The sequence below is a fragment of the Oncorhynchus masou genome, chromosome 5 (genome assembly GCF_036934945.1).
Source record: "Oncorhynchus masou masou isolate Uvic2021 chromosome 5, UVic_Omas_1.1, whole genome shotgun sequence".
Lineage (NCBI taxonomy): Eukaryota > Metazoa > Chordata > Actinopteri > Salmoniformes > Salmonidae > Oncorhynchus > Oncorhynchus masou.
In genome coordinates, this window is record NC_088216.1 from 86,654,171 (window position 1) to 86,676,309 (window position 22,139).

Here is a 22,139-nt window from a genome sequence, read left to right on the forward strand (position 1 = left end):
TGCACCTTGTGCTGGAAACAATAAAAGTCCACTCTTAAACACAATGCCACAGATGTCTCAAGTTTTGAGGGAGCAGTTGGCATGCTTTTATTGTTTCCTGTGTAAAGATCATAGGAAGGTGTTGAGATCATAGAGATGTTGCCAGATAATTTAATGTTCATTTCTCTACCATAAACCGCCTTCAACGTTGTTTTAGAGAATTTTGCAGTGCGTCCTACCGGCCTCATAACCACATAGCATGTGTAACTACGCCAGCTCAGGACCTCCACACCCGGCTTCTTCACCTCGTTCGTTTGAGACCAGCTCCTCGGACAGCTGATGATACTGGGGCGGCAGGGTAGCCTAGTGGTTAGAGCGTTGGACTAGTAACCGGAAGGTTGCGAGTTCAAACCCCCGAGCTGACAAGGTACAAATCTGTCATTCTGCCCCTGAACAGGCAGTTAACCCACTGTTCCCAGGCCGTCATTGAAAATAAGAATTTGTTCTTAACTGACTTGCCAGGTTAAATAAGAGTAAAATAAAAAAAATACTGTGGGTTTACAAAACCAAAGAATTTCTTCAGAGAAGCTCATTATCCTCACCAGAGTCTTGACCTGACTGCAGTTTGGCGTCGTAACCGACTTCAGTGGGCAAATGCTCACCTTTGATGGTCATTGACATGCTGGAGAAGGCGTGTACGGTGCTCGGGAGAGACGAAGGTCAAGAGACTTGCGTCCTCCAAAACACAACCCAACCACACTGCTTCTTAACATAGCGCGCATCCAACCCGGAAGCCAATGTGTCGGAGGAAACACCGTGCACCTGACGACCTTGGTTACCCTGCACTGCACACGGCCCACCACAGGAGTCACTGGTGCGCGATGAGACAAGGATATCCCAACTGGCCAAACCCTCCCTAACCCAGACAACGCTAGGCTAGCGCTGCAATGCAGTGACCTAGACAACTGCGCCATCCGGGTGGATGGGCATTTTTTTAAATATTTTTGTTCAGCGTTCACTTTTCTACCATGTTTTTACAATCCAACATTTTAGTAACATCTGACATTAACTTTTTGTTTTAATTTATATATTTACAGTATCAGTCAACATTTTGTGCACACTGGCTCATACAAGGGCTTTTCTATATTTTTACTATTTTCTACAATGTAGAATAATAGTGAAGACATCAAAACTATGAAATAACACATATGGAATCGTGTAGTAACCAAAAAAGTGTTCTTTTTCTTCGTTGTAACCACCCTTTGCCTTGATGACAGCTTTGCACACTCTTAGCATTCTCTCTCATTCTCTCAACCAGCTTCACCTGGAATGCTTTTCCAACCGTCTTGATGGAGTTCCCACATATGCTGAGCACTTGTTGGCTGTCTTTCTTTCACTCTGTGGTCCAACTCATCCCAAACCATCTCAATTGGGTTGACGTCGGGTGATTGTGGAGGCCAGGTTATCAGATGCAGCACTCCATCACTCTCCTTCTTGGTCAAATAGCCCTTACACAGCCTGGAGGTGTGTTGGGTCATTGTCCTGTTGAAAAACAAATGATAGTCCCACTAAGCCAAACCAGATGGGATGGTGTATCACTGCAGAATGCTGTGGTAGCCATGCTGGTTAAGTGTGCCTAGAATTCTAAATAAATCACAGACAGTGTTACCAGCATAGCACCATCACACCTCCTCCTCCATGCTTCACGGTGGGAACCACACATGTGGAGATCATCCTACTCTGTGTCTCTCAAAGACATGGCGGTTGGATCCAAAAATCTCAAAATTGGATTCATCAAACCAAAGAACAGTACCAGTCTAATGTCCATTGCTCGTGTTTCTTGGCCCAAGCAAGTCTCTTCTTATTATTGGTGTCCTTTAGTAGTGGTTTCTTTGAAGCAATTCGACCATGAAGGCCTGATTCACACAGTCTCCTCTGAACAGTTGATGTTGAGATGTGTCTGTTACTTGAACTCTGTGAAGCATTTACTTGGACTGCAATTTATGAGGCTGGTAACTCTAATGAACGTAACCTCTGCAGCAGAGGTAACTCTGGGTCTTCCGTTCCTGTGGCGGTCCTCATGAGAGCCAGTTTCATCATAGCGCTTGAGGGTTTCAATGTTTTTGAAAATTTCCAGATTGACTGACCTTCATGTCTGAAAGTAGTGACGGACTGTTGTCTCTCTTTGTTTATTTGTGCTGTTCTTGCCATAATATGGACTTGGTCTTTTACCAAATAGGGTTATCTTCTATATACCAACCCTACCTTGTCACGACACAACTGATTGGCTCAAACGCATTAAGACAGAATGAAATTCTACAAATTAACTTTTAACAAGACACACCTGTTAATTGAAATGCATTCCAGGTGACTACATCATGAAGCTGGTTGAGAGAATGCCAAGAGTGTGCAAAGCTGTCATCAAAGCAAATGGTGGCTATATGAATAATCTCAAATATATTTAGATTTGTTTAACACTTTTTTGTTTACTACATGATTCCATATGTGTTATTTCATAGTTTTGATGTCTTCACTATTATTCTATAAATGTAGAAAATAGTAGAAATAAAGGAAAACCCTGGTGTAGGTGCGTCCAAACTTTGGACTGGTACTGTATGTGAAACAATCTAAATAATTGTATGGTGTCCGTGTGTGTCTGTATCAATATGTACTTCCCTGTTCTTCTCAGGACTGTATCAGCCTGGGCAGTGGTGAGCCCCACATCAGTGAACATCGCTCATTTGTCCTCTACCACAACAACAGCCCCCGCTGGAGCGAAATGGTTAAACTCCCCATCCCCATAGACTGCTTCAGAGGGTCACACCTACGCTTCGAGTTCAGACACTGCTCCAGTGAGTACTGGCCTGGTCACTACATTCAGACACTGCTCCAGTGAGTACCGGCCTGGTCACTACATTCAGACACTGCTCCAGTGAGTACCGGCCTGGTCTCTACATTCAGACACTGCTTCAGTGAGTACCGGCCTGGTCTCTACATTCAGACACTGCTCCAGTGAGTACCGGCCTGGTCACTACATTCAGACACTGCTCCAGTGAGTACCGGCCTGGTCACTACATTCAGACACTGCTCCAGTGAGTACCGGCCTGGTCACTACATTCAGACACGGCTCTAGTGAGTACCGGCCTGGTCACTACATTCAGACACGGCTCTAGTGAGTACCGGCCTGGTCACTACATTCAGACACGGCTCTAGTGAGTACCGGACTGTTTTCTAGATCGGTATGCACTGTGCTACTCTTTTGTTGTAATGTTCCTTCAAGTGGTTCAGCTAGGTATTGTCACGGTCAAGAGAAAATGTTCAGCGACTCTTGAAGTTGAAGATTCACCTCAGTAGTTCTTATTGGGTAGCAATAGTACTGTTTTTCCTTAGTACTAGCCTTGTCACCAGACCTGTAGCTTTGGTACTTAAGGGCGGACGGCTGGGTTACAGAGACCAAATGATTGACGGTCTCTCTCTGTTCTTCCTCTCTTCTCTACAGCCAAAGACAAGGGGGAGAAGAAGCTGTTTGGTTTTGCCTTCACACCACTGATGAGAGAGGACGGGACTACGCTGTCAGACGAGAGTCACGAGCTCTTTGTGTACAAGGTTAGTCAGGAGGCTGTTGTCTCTGTCTTTTTGTCTCCATCACCATCACTCTCTGTCTCTCTGTCTCTCTGTCCCCACCACAATCTGTCTCTCTATCTCTCTGTCTCTCAGTCTCTCTGTCTCCATCACCATCACTCTCTGTCTCTCTGTCTCTCTGTCCCCACCACAATCTGTCTCTCTATCTCTCTGTCTCTCAGTCTCTCTGTCTCCATCACCATCACTCTCTGTCTCTCTGTCTCTCTGTCCCCACCACAATCTGTCTCTCTATCTCTATCACAATCTGTCTCTTTGTCTCTCTGTCTCTCAGTCTCTCTGTCTCCATCACAATCTGTCACAATCAGTTATGACATAGTCTGTCCTCTCAGGCCAGTTTTTGTTTGCGGTTTCATTTGCCAGGCTATGATCACTAATTCTGTGAATAGCTACTTCTTTGTTTGGGGTCTTCTACACAGGTTAAGTATTCAGCTAAAGTGAAGTCCGGTAGCATTCCATCTTTCTCTGATCTCCAACCTGATCTCTGTCTCTGTCTCTGTTCCTGTCTTTCTCTCTGTCTCTGTCTCTGTCTGTCTGTCTCTCTCGCTCTCTCTCTCTCTCTCTCTCTCTCGCTCTCTCTCTCTCTCTCTCTCCCTCTCTCCCTCTCTCTCTCTCTCCTCTCTCTCTCTCTCTCTCTCTCTCTCTCCCTCTCTCCCTCTCTCCAGTGTGATGAGAATGCTACGTTCAGTAACCATGCGTTGTACCTGGGTCTGCCCTGCTGTAAGGAGGACTTCAACGGCTGTCCCAACATTCCCTCCAGCCTCATCTTCCAACGCAGCACCAAGGAGACCCTCTGGATCTCCACACAGCTCTCCTCCACCAAGCTCACACAGAATGGTAGGTCTCTTCTCCTCCACCAAGCTCACACAGAATGGTAGGTCTCTTCTCCTCTACCAAGCTCACACAGAATGGTAGGTCTCTTCTACTCCCCTCTCATCTCCTCTCCCCTCCCCTGCTCTCCTCTCCTACCCTCTCCTCTCCTCTCCCCTGCTCTCCTCTCCTACACTCTCCTCTCCCCTCCCCTGCTCTCCTCTCCTACCCTCTCCCCTCCCCTGCTCTCCTCTCCTACCATCTCCTCTCCCTTCCCCTTCTCTCCCCTCCCCTGCTCTCCTCTCCTACCCTCTCCCCTCCCCTGCTCTCCTCTCCCCTCCCCTTTTGTCAGCCAAGTTGATCTTGATCTAAATTTGATTTTTGTTAGATTCCAATCCCGATTCTGATTCCGATTTTTTGATTCCAATTCCGATTCATAGTGGACCTGCTTGCGTTGTTGAAGTGGAAGGCCCACCCTGACAGAGTGATGGACATCCTGGGGCGACTACGTCACGTCAGTGGAGAGGAGATCGTCAAGGTCAGACAGAGTTACTAATACACGATCTATGAAATGTAACCCTGGTGATCTAAAAAAAAACAACAACCACATGTTCAATCTTACAGTTTCTTCAAGACATCTTGGACACGCTGTTTTCCATCCTGGATGACAACACTGACAAGTACGGTCCCCTGGTGTTCCAGTCACTGGTGAGAAACCTTTTCAAATGGACTGTAATAGTTTTACATAATGTGTGTGTGTGTCTCTGAGCACGCTCATGACCCTGATCGTTATTGTGAGCTAGGTGAGTGTATTCCTGTGTGACACGACTCTCGGCATCACCTGACCTGAGTCGTGCATCACCTGACCTGTGTCGTGCATCACCTGACCTGAGTCGTGCATCACCTGACCTGAGTCGTGCATCACCTGACCTGAGTCGTGCATCACCTGACCTGAGTCGTGCATCACCTGACCTGAGTCGTGCATCACCTGACCTGTGTCTTGCATCACCTGACCTGTGTCGTGCATCACCTGACCTGTGTCGGCCTATTACTCCTCCTCAGTAATAACGGATAGTGTGTCTCAAATGGCACCCTACGTAGTACACTACTTTAGACCAGGGTTTCATAGGGCTCTAGTAAAACGTAGTGCACTACTTTAGACCAGGGCTCCATAGGGCTCTAGTAAAACGTAGTGCACTACTTTAGACCGGGGCTCCATAGGGCTCTAGTAAAACGTAGTGCACTACTTTAGACCGGGGCTCCATAGGGCTCTAGTAAAACGTAGTGCACTACTTTAGACCGGGGCTCCATAGGGCTCTAGTAAAAAGTAGTGCACTGTACATGTGTAGGATCCAGAAGAAGAGGGTAGAGCGTGTGTAAGGCCCAGTGGCCACCCTAGTCATAGACTGTCCTCTCTGCTACCACCAGAGCCAGTGATTATTAGGAACTCTCTCTCAGCCAGCTGCCTCTGCAGGGCCAGATCTCAGAGGATCGTTTAGCCTATCCGAGACCTCCTCACAACACAGTCAAAGACAGACTCCTTCCTGTCTGTCATGTTGGGGATGGACATCAGTGGCTAGACAAAGTGGATGGGTGGGCTCACTGCTCAGAGGAACAGTCTGTATTGATGGGTGGGCTCACTGCTCAGAGGAACAGTCTGTATTGATGGGTGGGCTCACTGCTCAGAGGAACATTCTGTATTGATGGGTGGGCTCACTGCTCAGAGGAACAGTCTGTATTGATGGGTGGGCTCACTGCTCAGAGGAACAGTCTGTATTGATGGGTGGGCTCACTGCTCAGAGGAACAGTCTGTATTGATGGGTGGGCTCACTGCTCAGAGGAACAGTCTGTATTGATGGGTGGGCTCACTGCTCAGAGGAACAGTCTGTATTGATGGGTGGGCTCACTGCTCAGAGGAACAGTCTGTATTGATGGGTGGGCTCACTGCTCAGAGGAACAGTCTGTATTGATGGGTGGGCTCACTGCTCAGAGGAACATTCTGTATTGATGGGTGGGCTCACTGCTCAGAGGAACAGTCTGTATTGATGGGTGGGCTCACTGCTCAGAGGAACAGTCTGTATTGATGGGTGGGCTCACTGCTCAGAGGAACAGTCTGTATTGACGGGTGGGCTCACTGCTCAGAGGAACAGTCTGTATGATGGGTGGGCTCACTGCTCAGAGGAACAGTCTGTATGATGGGTGGGCTCACTGCTCAGAGGAACAGTCTGTATGATGGGTGGGCTCACTGCTCAGAGGAACATTCTGTATGATGGGTGGGCTCACTGCTCAGAGGAACATTCTGTATTGATGGGTGGGCTCACTGCTCAGAGGAACAGTCTGTATTGATGGGTGGGCTCACTGCTCAGAGGAACAGTCTGTATTGATGGGTGGGCTCACTGCTCAGAGGAACAGTCTGTATTGATGGGTGGGCTCACTGCTCAGAGGAACAGTCTGTATTGATGGGTGGGCTCACTGCTCAGAGGAACAGTCTGTATTGATGGGTGGGCTCACTGCTCAGAGGAACAGTCTGTATGATGGGTGGGCTCACTGCTCAGAGGAACAGTCTGTATTGATGGGTGGGCTCACTGCTCAGAGGAACAGTCTGTATTGATGGGTGGGCTCACTGCTCAGAGGAACAGTCTGTATTGATGGGTGGGCTCACTGCTCAGAGGAACAGTCTGTATTGATGGGTGGGCTCACTGCTCAGAGGAACAGTCTGTATTGATGGGTGGGCTCACTGCTCAGAGGAACAGTCTGTATTGATGGGTGGGCTCACTGCTCAGAGGAGCATCTTGTCTGTTAAATTAACAAAATAAGGCTAGGCCATTGTACAGCCTTATAATTCTGCTAGCAAGATCCACACGGCCTTCTTGAAGATTGTGTTCCACGATATAATATAGTTGATATTACTTTTTCCATAAATTAATCTTAAAGCTACAATATGTATCTTTTTAGGCGACCCACCAAATTCACATAGAAATGTGAGTTATAGCTCTCTCATTCCCGTTTAAAGTAAGTCTGAGAAGTGGTAGATCTGTTCTATGCGCTCAATTTCTATGCTTCCAGTTCTGTAGTTTTCTTTTTGCATCTTGTTCTTTCGGGTTTTGTACACCAGCTTCAAACATCTGAAACAACAATATTTTTGTGAATGGAAAATATATTTCAGAGATATAGATGGAAAATATATTTAGAATTTTTGTAACCAGAAAATTGGCGGAGCGATTTCTGCATCTTTAAATGAAAAAAGTTTTTTAAATTGAATTAATATATATGAGAAAAATGTAGCAGGATTGGGATTGTTGTCTGTAGTAGTTATGTTAAATTAGACTTTGTTGTAAACTGCTGGCATATAGGTAAATGTGTATATATTTAAACAGTAAAACAAAATCCTACTGGTGTTGTTCTTACAGTCCTACTGGTGTTGTTATTACAGTCCTACTGGTGTTGTTCTTACATTCCTACTGGTGTTGATCTTACAGTCCTACTGGTGTTGTTCTTACAGTCCTACTGGTGTTGTTCTTACATTCCTACTGGTGTTGTTCTTACAGTCCTACTGGTGTTGTTCTTACAGTCCTACTGGTGTTGTTCTTACATTCCTACTGGTGTTGATCTTACAGTCCTACTGGTGTTGTTCTTACAGTCCTACTGGTGTTGTTCTTACATTCCTACTGGTGTTGTTCTTACAGTCCTACTGGTGTTGTTCTTACAGTCCTACTGGTGTTGTTCTTACAGTCCTAATGGTGTTGTTCTTACAGTCCTACTGGTGTTGTTCTTACATTCCTACTGGTGTTGTTCTTACAGTCCTACTGGTGTTGTTCTTACAGTCCTAATGGTGTTGTTCTTACAGTCCTACTGGTGTTGTTCTTACAGTCCGACTGGTGTTGTTCTTACAGTCCGACTGGTGTTGTTCTTACAGTCCTCCTGGTGTTGTTCTTACAGTCCGACTGGTGTTGTTCTTACAGTCCTACTGGTGTTGTTCTTACAGTCCTACTGGTGTTGTTCTTACAGTCCTACTGGTGTTGTTCTTACATTCCTACTGGTGTTGTTCTTACATTCCTACTGGTGTTGTTCTTACAGTCCTACTGGTGTTGTTCTCACAGTCCTCCATTGTCAAGAGGTGTCATTGAAGCGTCAAGTCCGACAACCGTTTGTCCCCTAATTCCAGGGCTCTTACATTGAAGTCTACTCCGACCTCTACTCCTAACTGACTATATCTCTCTCCTTCTCCTCAGGTGTTGTTCTTACAGTCCTCCTTTGTCAAGACTCCTGACTGACTAAATCTCTCTCCTTCTCCTCAGGTGTTCATCATTAATCTGCTGAGGGACAGCAAGTTCTATCACTTCTGCCCCGTCATGGACACTTACATACAGAAGCACTTTGCTGGAGCGCTGGCGTACAAGTGAGTTCCCCTTGTAACGTCTTATATTTATTTTTATTTTACCTTTATTTAACTAGGCAAGTCAGTTAAGAACAAATTCTTATTTTCAATGACGGCCTAGGAACAGTGGGTTAACTGCCTATTCAGGGGCAGAACGACAGATTTGTACCTTGTCAGCTCGGGGATTTGAATTTGCAACCTTCCGGTTACTAGTCCAACGCTCTAACCACTAGGCTACCCTGCCGCCCCATTTATTCCTTTATGTACCTACTAAGTTGACTGAGAACACATTCTCATTTACAACAACGACCTGGGGAATAGTTACAGGGGAGAGGGATGAGCCAACTGGAAGTTGGGGATGATTAGGTGGCCATGATGGTATGAGGGACAGATTGGGAATTTAGTCAGGACACCAGGGTTAACACCCCTACTCTTACTATGAGTGCCATGGGATCTTTAGTGTCCACAGAGAGTCAGAGCACCCGTTTATCGTCCCATCCGAAAGACAGCACCCTACACAGGGCAGTGTCCCCAATCACTGCCCTGGGTCATTGGAATATTTTTATTATAGCAGAGGAAAGAGTGCTCCAACTGGTCCTCCAACACCACTGGCAGCAGCATCGGGTCTCCCATCTAGTGACTGACCAGGACAAACCCTTCTTAGCCTCAGAGGCAAGCTAGCAGTTGGTTGCAGGGTGATATGCTGCTGGCAATATATCTGTCTGGTATCTGATTGGAGTCTACCTGTGGTAAATTCAATTGACATGATTTGAAAAGTCACACTCCTGTCTATATAAGGTTCCACGATTGACAATGCATATCCTCCGAGACAGGATTGTGTCGAGGTACAGATCTGTGGAAGGGTACCAAAAAATATCTGTAGCATTGAAGGTCCCCAAGAGATCAGTGGCCTCCATCATTCTTAAATGAAAAAAGTTTAGAACCAACAAGTCTCTTCCTAGAGCTGGTCGCCCGGCCAAACTGAGCATCGTGGGAGAAGGGCATTGGACAGAGCTCTAGAGTTCCTCTGTGGAGATGGGAGAACCTTCCAGAAGGACAATCATCTCTGCATCCATCCACCAATCAGACCTTTATGGTAGAGTGGCCAGACGTAAGTCACTCCTCAGTAAAAGGCACATGACAGCCCGCTTGGAGATTGCCAAAAGGCACCTAAAGACTCTCAGACCATGAGAAACAAGATTCTCTGCTCTGATGAAACCAAGATTGAACTCTTTGGCCTGAATGCCAAACGTCACGTCTGGAGTAAACCTGGCACCATCCCTAAGGTGAAGCATGGTGGTGGCAGCATCATGCTGTGGAGATGTCTTTCAGTAGCAGGGACTGGGAGACTAGTCCGGATAGAGGGAAGGATGAACGGTGCAAAGTACAGAGAGATCCTTGATGAAAACCTCCTCCAGAGCATTCAGGACCTCGGACTGGGGAGAAGGTTCTCCTTCCAACAGGACAACGACAGCCAAGAGAACATAGGAGTCTCTGAATGTCCTGAAGTGGCCCAGCCGGAGCCCGGACTTGAACCCGATCTAACATCTCTGGAGAGACCTGAAAATAGCTGTGCAGCGATGCTCCCCATCCAACCTGGCAGAGCTTGAGAGGATCTGCAGAGAAGAATGGGAGAAACTCCCCAAATACAGGTGTGCAATGCTTGTAGTGTCATACCCAAGACGACTCGAGGTTGTAATCGCTGCTAAAATGTTTTTTTAAAAAGGGAAACAATACTCATCTGTCATTATGGAGTATTGTGTGTAGACTGATTTATTTTTTCTTTATTTAACTAGGCAAGTCAGTTAAGAACAAATTCTTATTTTCAATGACAGCCTAGGAACAGTGGGTTAACTGCCTGTTCAGGGGCAGAACAACAGTTTTGTACCTTGTTTGCTCAGGGATTTGAACTTGCAACCTTCCGGTCACTAGTCCAACGCTCTAACCACTAGGCTACCTTGTCGCCCATGATAATTGGGGGGGGGTCTGAATACTTTCTGAATGCACCGTCAGTACAAAATGAAGACCCCCCTCACTTTTTGCTGGTGTTTTGATGAAACCTCTTTGTCTCTTTTTCCAGAGAGTTGATCCGCTGTCTGAAGTGGTACATGGACCGTTCTGCAGAGGTGATGAGACAGAACCACATCCAGGAGGCCATGAGGGTAGGAGAACATGCTCCACTGGAAGTGACCGTAGACATGGGAATATGTGTTTTGAGTTAGGGGGGGGCTAAAAATGTCCTTGACCATGTATGTGACCAGAAAAAAAACTCTTGATTGTTCCTGGTAGTGAAAACAATCATTACATTACAGTTGAAATACCAGTAACAGTGCAGTGTTAGATCTACAGTCATATGCAATGTATTTGGGCGAGAAGGACTACTCAGTAAATTAGTTGAATAAAATATGAATACAGCTTTACTCATTGCTTTGTTTTTTTAAATGCTGTAATGCAATGTAAATGTTTCCTGTGTAAATAATAGATTCTTTCGACATGATTCTATCCACATGATTCACATGATTCTATTCACATGATTCTATCCACATGATTCCATCCACATGATTCTATCCACATGATTCTATCCACATAATTCTATCCACATGATTCTATCCACATAATTCTATCCACATAATTCTATCCACATGGTTCTATCCACATGATTCTATCCACATAATTCTATCCACATGATTCTATCCACAAAATTCTATCCACATAATTCTATCCACATGATTCACATGATTCTATCCACATGATTCTATCCACATGATTCTATCCACATGATTCACATGATTCTATCCACATAATTCTATCCACATGATTCTATCCACATGATTCTATCCACATGATTCTATCCACATGATTCTATCCACATGATAAAAAAAAAATGGATGACTGTTTGTACCACCATACTGTCCTTAGAAAGCTTGTCTCCATCAATGTCTCATGGGTCCTTATGTCGATGTCTCTGGCCCTCCTCAATCCGTTATGTCTGAAAACTATCATGGTTGACTGAATATTGTTTCATTTATTTAATATTTATCGTAATAAAAATGCAATATTTTCGACATAAAGAAAGTCGTGCCCTTTTTACACGTTGTTTATTAGAATCTTGATTTCCAGATTTCAGGACTTGGAAGTCTGGCATTGTGAGACTGACATGTCTATGCCCTGGTGTCTCTCTTTCCCTCCTTGTGATTTTCCTGCCCTGAGCCCAAATCTAACCCTGGCACCTTCTGGATGTTCTCTTGGTCAAGTGGTAAAGAGGTTAGGTTGACGTGCGAGAGGTTTCGATCCAACCAGTTACACTTTATTTAACACGTCTATGTCCTTATCTCCTCCACCCAGGCCCTGGAGTACCTGTTGAAGTTTATTATCCAGTCTCGCATCCTGTACTCCCGTGCTACCTGTGGTATGGAGGAGGAGCAGTTCAGAGCCAGCATCCAGGAGCTCTTCCTGTCCATCCGCTTTGTCCTCAGTCTGGACAGCCGCGGCTCTGAGACGCTCGTTTTCACACAGGTCAGTGACCTGAACACACCCCAGAGGTCTAAACATTCTGACACACAGCAGGGTTTGGGAGACCTACACTGACCCCACAGTAATAGCCAGTAGCCTTAAGCATGGCTAAATGTTGTTTAGATGCTAACCATTGTAATGTTCAGCGCTCTTCTTCTAGCTGCCCCCCCCCAACTCCCCCCCCATATCAAGATAGCTTTTTGTGTGTTTGTTTGTTCCCGTCTGGAACTATGCCGAAGTGTGACGACTTCATTCTCCCACCAGGACGAGGAAGTGAAGAGAGTCGATATGAAGATTCTGAGATTCAACAACATAATCCATTTATACCATTAATATGTCCTCTGTGACTTCACCGTTCAATCTCTTTTCATCTCTGTGACTTCACTGTTCACTCTCTGTTCAGCTCTGTGACTTCACTGTTCACTCTCTGTTCAGCTCTGTGACTTCACCGTTCAATCTCTTTTCAGCTCTGTGACTTCACTGTTCACTCTCTTTTCAGCTCTGTGACTTCACTGTTCACTCTCTGTTCAGCTCTGTGACTTCACTGTTCACTCTCTGTTCAGCTCTGTGACTTCACTGTTCACTCTCTTTTCAGCTCTGTGACTTCACTGTTCACTCTCTTTTCAGCTCTGTGACTTCACTGTTCACTCTCTTTTCAGCTCTGTGACTTCACTGTTGACTCTCTTTTCAGCTCTGTGACTTCACTGTTCACTCTCTTTTCAGCTCTGTGACTTCACCGTTTACTGTCTTTTCAGCTCTGCAGCTGAAAAAATATATATATAAAATATACACTAGTTAGTAGAATCCTTTTTCTATTTGAATTTATTTACAATCTAAAGTAGTTAGAATCCCTTTGCCACAGTATTTCAGTTGCTTTAATTAGTCTAATTTTCTCTATCTTCTTTATCTGCCTCCTTTGCCCCTGCTTTGTGTACTGCATATGTTACCTCCTTCTCCTGTCCCCTTCCTCTGGGACCCTCTCTGTCCCCTGACTGTCCTGTCCCCCCCGGTCAGACTCCTCAGGTCCCCCAGCCTGCCTCTGGACAGGGACAGCCCCCAGGCCCCATCAGCTGTACTCAGGCCTGGAGCTCCAACGCTCCTCGCCCCTCTCCTCTCTCAGTAAGTAGCTGTAGCCCTGGCACAATGGGGGTCCTCTGCCAAGTTCCACCCGCCCACTCTGGCATCAAGCAACTCCCAACCAACCAGCCTCCCTACCAACCAGCCTTCCAACCTCCCAACCAACCAGCCTCCCAACCAACCAGCCTCCCAACCTCCCAACCAACCAGCCTCCCAACCTCCCAACCAACCAGCCTCCCAACCTCCCAACCAACCAGCCTCCCAACCTCCCTACCAACCAGCCTCCCAACCAACCAGCCTCCCAACCTCCCAACCAACCAGCCTCCCAACCAACCAGCCTCCCAACCTCCCTACCAACCAGCCTCCCAACCAACCAGCCTCCCAACTAACCAGCCTTCCAACCTCCCAACCAACCAGCCTCCCAACCTCCCTACCAACCAGCCTCCCAACCAACCAGCCTCCCAACCTCCCTACCAACCAGCCTCCCAACCAACCAGCCTCCCAACCAACCAGCCTCCCAACCTCCCTACCAACCAGCCTCCCAACCAACCAGCCTCCCAACCTCCCAACCAACCAGCCTCCAAACCTCCCAACCAACCAGCCTCCAAACCTCCCAACCAACCAGCCTCCCAACCTCCCAACCAACCAGCCTCCCAACCAACCAGCCTCCCAACCTCCCAACCAACCAGCCTCCCAACCAGCCAGCCTCCCAACCAACCAGCCTCCCAACCTCCCTACCAACCAGCCTCCCAACCTCCCAACCAACCAGCCTCCCAACCAGCCAGCCTCCCAACCAACCAGCCTCCCAACCTCCCAACCAACCAGCCTCCCAACCAACCAGCCTCCCAACCTCCCAGCCTCCCAACCTCCCAACCAACCAGCCTCCCAACCAACCAGCCTTCCAATTCCCAACCAACCAGCCTCCCAACCTCCCAACCAACCAGCCTCCCAACCTCCCAACCAACCAGCCTCCCAACCTCCCAACCAACCAGCCTCCCAACCTCCCTACCAACCAGCCTCCCAACCAACCAGCCTCCCAACCTCCCAACCAACCAGCCTCCCAACCTCCCTACCAACCAACCACCAACCCCTTTTATAAACAGCAAGATACTCAAACATCCGCCCTCTAAGCTGTGAAATATCAGTCGGAGCAGAGAAGCACGTCGTTTCTCTTTGCTTATTTGAGCTGTAATTGCCATAATATGGATTTGGTCTTTTACCAAATAGGGCTATCTTCTGTATACACCCCCCCCAACCTTGTCACAACACAACTGATTTGCTCAAATTCCACAAATTAACAAAGCACACCTGTTAATTGCAATACATTCCAGGTGACTACCTCATGAAGCTGGTTGATAGAATGCCAAGAGTATGCAAAGCTGTCGTCAAGGCAAAGGGTGGCTACTTTGAAGAATCTCAAATATAAAATATATTTTGATATGTTTAACACTTTTTTGGTTACTACATAATTCCATATTTGTTATTTTAATAGTTCTGATGTCTTCCCTGTTATTCTACAATATTGAAAATAGTAAAAATAAATAAAAACCTTTGAATGAATAGGTGTTCTAAAACTTTTGACCGGGTACTGTATACAGTGGTTCCTCCTTTTGAAACTTGCGAGTTTACCCAGCGGGACTTAGAGGTCAGTTGTGGTTTAGTACGGTACCCTGCGTCACTACTTCATTGCTCCAGACCACCACCAGGGGGAGTTAGAGGACTTAATATGCTTTTGGGTCCTACTGTGTCTCTAACTGACAATGAATGGGAGACATAAACCTAAATAGAAACTGATAATTGAACACAACTTCAGTGTTACTTACTGAAACTGTTGTTACACTGAGGTTTTTGTTAGTTTATTTTGTTATGATTATTTTGCTCTTACTGTAGTACTGTAGGCCACTCCAAATCACACCCTGACCCTACTGTAGTACACAATACCCAACCCAAATCACACCCTAATCAAACCAAATAGAGACATACAAAGGATCTCTAAGGTCAGGGCATGACATTCTCGCTCATTTGACATGATTTGAAAATGAAATCTTCTCCAAAATATTTAAGGGGCATTGCATTAATAATGGCGCTGACTAGGGAAACGTTCCCACTGTTCTGTTCTTAGTGCCAGTCTGCACGTTCAAACTAAAACAATGTAACTTATAATGGCATCTTTATGCTTTCATTAATGAAATAATGATAAAAATACTCTTTCAGAATGCTGATTTTTATTTAGTTATGGATCCATAACGAATTACTGTGGGAATAAATATCACTGAGTTACAGAAATATCCTCCAATCCTCCAATATATGTAATTATTGGCAGAGAGTCACGTCATATTATAAGATATACTGATGGTTTACTGTAGGCGACATGAGTCACTAGTGTTGAGTAATGTGTTGTTAAAAGTGGTGTAGGTCTTATTTATTTAAAGAGCATATTTAAATTAGAAGCAATAGGATTTGAAGCATCAGCCTACCCGTCGTGGTCAACTATTTCAGCACCATATAGCCCTGCTCTGAGACAAGCATGGGGACTGGTCTTGATAAATCAATGAGGTTTTTTATTTTCACTGAATCTCAGTTTGGGTATTGGTTAGACTACAATTATACAATTAGGGTGTAGAAATGTTGTGCTCTTAGTGTAACCTTTATTTTACTAGGCAAGTCAGTTAAGTCAGCAAGTCAGTTAAGAACAAATTATTATTTACAAGGACAGCCTACTCCTTCCTCCCCATCAGGGAATTGAACCCCAGTCTCCCACAGGACACCGGATTATTTAGCTAAATAGCCCAGTACTGTACTGCTGACCATCACGTTGTACAGCGCCATATTTTCCGTTCCATCCTAACGGAAACCCAGAAGGTTTTTCATTTTTCTTAATCAAATTAATTAAGCAAGAACCAATCAAACGTTTGGACACACATACTCACTCCAGGATTTTTCTTTATTTTTTAAAACTATTTTCTACATTGTAGAATAATAGTAAAGACATCACAACTATGAAATAACACATATGGAATCAGTTAAGACCACATTTTTATTTACAAGGACAGCCTACTCCTTCCTCCCCGTCGAGGAATTGAAACCCGGCCTCTTGCGTGCACTTATTCTCTAGTACAGCCATTATTGAAGGTACTTGAGGTCACCGAGAAAGTCTGGACATGGCCTGCTCTCCCTTATGTAAGGAACTAGGCACTTTCCCATGTTTACTACAGTATGTATTGTAAGCTATGTTGTCAGTAGCCTAATAAACAAATGCCAGTGGCTTATCTTCAAAATGCTTTAAATGCTTTATTATCCAAATGTAAAAGCATATACTGTACAGTACTGTGTTTCTTCATCAGCATCTTTATGCTTTCGTTAATAAAATAATGATACAAATACTCTTTCAAGATGCAGATGTTAATTTAGTTATGGATCCATAACGAAGTACTATGGGAATAAGTATCACTGAATTACAGAACTATTGCAACAAATTCGTTTAACGAAGGGAAACAAATTGTTGCATACTGGAAAATACTCTTTCAAACACACATGGTCACGTTGTACAGCGGCATTATGGCTATCAGGAGGGCTATATTTTGGCCTTTATTCAGATTACAATCACTCACTGTCATTTTCTTGAAAACAAAATAATCTCCAAAATATCATTATATATATAAATATCATTATATATAAATATCATTATATATAGCCTTCCCACTGTGGATGTCTATTTCCGCACTGTTTCACGCTGCGCTGTGACAAACTGTAGAGGGAACATTGCTCCTACCTCCTCTCAACCAATCCACCTACCCCTTCCCAAATAACCAACCCCTTTTAAAAACAATCAACCCCCCAAACAACTCACCAATTAACTCCTCAATCAACTCACCAATCAATCTCCCAACCAACTCACCAACCAACTCACCAATCAATCTCCCAACCAACTCACCAACCAACTCACCAATCAACCCCCCAAACAACTCACCAATCAATCTCCCAAACAACTCACCAATCAATCTCCCAAACAACTCACCAATCAATCTCCCAAACTCACCAATCAATCTCCCAAACAACTCACCAATCAATCTCCCAACCAACTCACCAACCAACTCACCAATCAACCCCCCAAACAATTCACCAATCAATCTCCCAACCAACTCACCAATCAACCCCTCAACCAACTCACCAATCAATCTCCCAACCAACTCACCAAGCAACTCACCAATCAACCCCTCAACCAACTCACCAATCAACACCCCAACCAACTCACCAACCAACTCACCAATCAACCCCCCCAAACAACTCACCAATCAACCCCTCAACCAACTCACCAATCAATCTCCCAACCAACTCACCAACCAACTCACCAATCAACCCCCCAAACAACTCACCAATCAATCTCCCAAACAACTCACCAACCAATCTCCCAAACAACTCACCAATCAATCTCCCAACCAAGTCACCAACCAACTCACCAATCAACCCCCCAAACAACTCACCAATCAATCTCCCAAACAACTCACCAATCAATCTCCCAACCAACTCACCAATCAACCCTTCAACCAACTCACCAATCAACCCCTCAACCAACTCACCAATAAACCCCCCAACCAACTCACCAATCAATCTCCCAACCATTTCACCAATCCAAACAGAATGAAACTGTATGTAAATGTATTTGGTTTGCCTCCTGTGTTTTGTTTAACCTGACAAACTATTTTCCTACTCTTGCATCATCATGTCATGTCTTCCCACGAGCCATGACTCTGTCTAATGACTCTGTGTAATGACTATATGTTATGAATCTGTGTAATGACTCTGTGTAATGACTATATGTTATGAATCTGTGTAATGACACTAAGTTATGACTCTGTGTAATGACTCTGTGATGCCTGGAGATCCTTGGAGATCCTCACAACTTTTCCAGGACTGTCTTTGTGTCATTTGGACTGTTGGGCCATAGGTTGAATCATGGTACGTAGGTGCAAGAGGATCAATATGAACGGGAAATGTAAAAAATCTATGAATGGGAAATGTCTGATTTTTGATAGGTTATCCTTCCATTTCGATTAGTTTGTTGCTCCTTGGTACACTGGCCTGGCAGTCTGTCTCACACCCCCAAAATCACCCCCACCACATCCCTGAGCCATTGGTCCAGTGTGGAGTATGGAGCTGGTCACTCTCTCCCCATCTCTCCTAAATCTCTCAGCCTCCCTCTGTTTCTCCCCCACCCCTAGGCGGCGCTATTGAACTCGTTCCCGGCTATCTTTGACGAACTGCTTCAGATGTTTACAGTCCAGGAAGTGGCAGAGTTCGTACGGGGCACGCTGGGCAGTATGCCCAGTACCGTACACATTGGACAGTCCATGGATGTGGTCAAACTGCAGTCCATCGCTCGCACCGTCGACAGTCGCCTCTTCTCCTTCCCAGGTATTTACCAATTGGATGACATGATGAACACTCAGGCTGATGACCATTTTGATGCATTACACCAGTTTTTTTGTTCAGAGTTTTGGGGTGTTTTACTTATAATATGTAAGTAAAAAGATCCACATGGATGTGAATGGATGAAATACAGAAGGTATCGTTAACTGTGGTATCGGTTGGGCCTCCCGAGTGGCGCAGCTGTCTAAGGCGTCACTACAGACGCTGGTTCGATTCTAGGCTGTGTCACAGCTGGCCGTGTTGGGAGACCCATGAGGCGGCGCACAATTGGCCCAGCATCGTCCGGTTTAGGGGAGGGTTTGGCACAGCATCGTCAGGGTTAGGGCAGGGTTTGGCCCAGCATCGTCTGGGTTAGGGGAGGGTTTGGCCGACCGGGATTTCCTTGTCCCATCGCCCTCTAGCAACTCCTTGTGGCAGGCCGGGCGCCTGCAAGCTAACTGCAGTCGCCAGCTGGACAGTGTTTCCTCTGACACATTGGTGCGGCTGGCTTCCGGGTTAAGCGTGCACTGTGTCAAAGAAGCAATGCGGCTTGGCAGGGCCGTGTTCAGGAGGACGTATAGCTTTTGACCTTAGCCTCTCCCGAGTCTGTAGGGGAGTTGCATTGATAGGACAAGACTTTAAACAACCAATTGGGGAGAAAAAAAGGGGTAAAAGTTTGTTTTGTTTTTTTTCAAAAACTGTTGTGTCGGTCAACTATAGGTATTTTCTCTCTCTCTATGTATCTCTCTCTCGCAGAGTCTCGTAGGATCTTGCTTCCTGTAGTTCTACATCACATCCACCTCCACCTGAGACAGCAGAAAGAGCTCCTCATCTGTTCTGGCATCCTCAGCAGTATCTTCTCCATCATCAAGACCAGCTCTCTGGTAAACTACCTCTAGTCTCTATCTTCTCCATCATCAAGACCAGCACTCTGGTAAACTATCTCTAGTCTCTATCTTCTCCATCATCAAGACCAGCACTCTGGTAAACTATCTCTAGTCTCTATCTTCTCCATCATCAAGACCAGCTCTCTGGTAAACTATCTCTAGTCTCCATCTTCTCCATCATCAAGACCAGCTCTCTGGTAAACTATCTCTAGTCTCTATCTTCTCCATCATCAAGACCAGCTCTCTGGTAAACTATCTCTAGTCTCTATCTTCTCCATCATCAAGACCAGCTCTCTGGTAAACTATCTCTAGTCCGTACAAACAAGACAAATACAATTACATCACCTGGTGTCAGGTTCTAGGATGATTAACAGACATTGGTCAGGCCTCCTTATGTATGAGCAACTGTGTCAAAGCAATCCTGACTCTCAATTTTAAACCATAACCATATTCGCTCTGGATTATGTTAATTCGCATTTAGGAAGTCTGTAGATGGTTCAACGCACCGGTTCATGACACTGTATAAGATACAGTTGAAGTCGGAGGTTTACATACTCCTTAGCCAAATACAGATGAGGTCGGAAGTTTACATACTCCTTAGCCAAATACAGTTGAAGTCGGAAGTTTACATACACCTTAGCCAAATACAGTTGAAGTCGGATGGTTACTTGCACTTAGGTTGGAGTCATTAAAACTTGTTTTTCAACCACTCCACAAATTTCTTGTTAACAAACTGTAGTTTTGGCAAGTCGGTTACGACATCTACTGTGAGCATGACACAAGTAATTTTTCCAACAATTGTATACAGACAGACTATTTACACTTATAATTCACTGTATCACAATTCCAGTGGGTAAGAAGTTTGCATACACAAATTCCAGAAAATTATGGCATGGCTTCTGGTAGGCTAATTGACATAATTTGAGTCAATTGGAGGTGTACCTGTGGATGTATTTCAAGGTCTACCTTCAAACTCAGTGCCTCTTTGTTTGAAATCAGGGTAAAAACAAAAGAAATCAACCAAGACCTGAGAAAAAATTGTAGACCTCCACAAGCCTGGCTCATTATTGGGTGCAATTTCCAAACGTCTGAAGGTACCGCGCTCATCTGTACAAACAATAGTACGCAAGTATAATCACCATGGGACCACGCAGCCGTCAGGAAGGAGACGCGTTCTGTCTCCTAGAAATGAACGTACTTTGGGTCGAAAAGTGCAAATCAATCCCAGAACAACAGCAAAGGACCTTGTGAAGATGATGGAGGAAACAGGTACAAAAGTATCTATAGCCACAGTAAAACGAGTCCTATATCGACATAACCTGAAAGGCCGCTCAGCAAGGAAGAAGCCACTGCTCCAAAACCACCATAAAAAAGCCAGACTACGGTTTGCAACTGCACATGGGGACAAAGATCGTACTTTTTGGAGAAATATCCTCTGGTCTGATGAAACAAAAATAGAACTGTTTGGCCATAATGACCATCGTTATGTTTGGAGGAAAAAGGGGGATGCTTGCAAGCCGAAGAACACCATCCCAACCGTGAAGCACGGAGGTGGCAGCATCATGTTGTGGGTGTGCTTTGCTGCAGGAGGGACTGGTGCACTTCACAAAATAGATGGATACATGAGGAATTGAAAATGATGTGGATATATTGAAACAACATCTCAAGACATCAGTCATGAAGTTAAAGCTAGAGTAAAGATGTTTTTCATGTACAGTAGGATTCCTGTGGTCTTCCTGGAGGTCTTCATGTACAGTAGGAATCCTGTGGTCTTACTGGAGGTCTTCATGTACAGTAGGAATCCTGTGGTCTTACTGGAGGTCTTCATGTACAGTAGGAATCCTGTGGTCTTACTGGAGGTCTTCATGTACAGTAGGAATCATGTGGTCTTACTGGAGGTCTTCATGTACAGTAGGAATCCTGTGGTCTTACTGGAGGTCTTCATGTACAGTAGGAATCCTGTGGTCTTACTGGAGGTCTTCATGTACAGTAGGAATCCTGTGGTCTTACTGGAGGTCTTCATGTACAGTAGGAATCCTGTGGTCTTCCTGGAGGTCTTCATGTACAGTAGGAATCCTGTGGTCTTACTGGAGGTCTTCATGTACAGTAGGAATCCTGTGGTCTTCCTGGAGGTCTTCATGTACAGTAGGAATCCTGTGGTCTTACTGGAAGTCTTCATGTACAGTAGGAATCCTGTGGTCTTACTGGAGGTCTTCATGTACAGTAGGAATCCTGTGGTCTTCCTGGAGGTCTTCATGTACAGTAGGAATCCTGTGGTCGTACTGGAGGTCTTCATGTACAGTAGGAATCCTGTGGTCTTACTGGAGGTCTTCATGTACAGTAGGAATCATGTGGTCTTACTGGAGGTCTTCATGTACAGTAGGAATCCTGTGGTCTTCCTGGAGGTCTTCATGTACAGTAGGAATCCTGTGGTCTTCCTGGAGGTC

At 45.3% G+C, this 22,139-nt stretch overlaps 1 protein-coding gene across 1 annotated transcript in view; it reads left to right on the plus strand.

The window, feature by feature from the left end:
- LOC135530244 (dedicator of cytokinesis protein 3-like) overlaps positions 1-22,139 on the plus strand; it is a 277,860-nt gene that overhangs the window by 158,513 nt on the left and 97,208 nt on the right. The window contains 11 exon segments of the mRNA XM_064958601.1: positions 2,669-2,831; positions 3,479-3,585; positions 4,284-4,455; positions 4,869-4,966; positions 5,053-5,136; positions 8,727-8,827; positions 10,887-10,968; positions 12,152-12,322; positions 13,343-13,438; positions 18,619-18,811; positions 19,562-19,689. Of these exon segments, the coding sequence (XP_064814673.1) occupies positions 2,669-2,831; positions 3,479-3,585; positions 4,284-4,455; positions 4,869-4,966; positions 5,053-5,136; positions 8,727-8,827; positions 10,887-10,968; positions 12,152-12,322; positions 13,343-13,438; positions 18,619-18,811; positions 19,562-19,689 (1,395 nt within the window).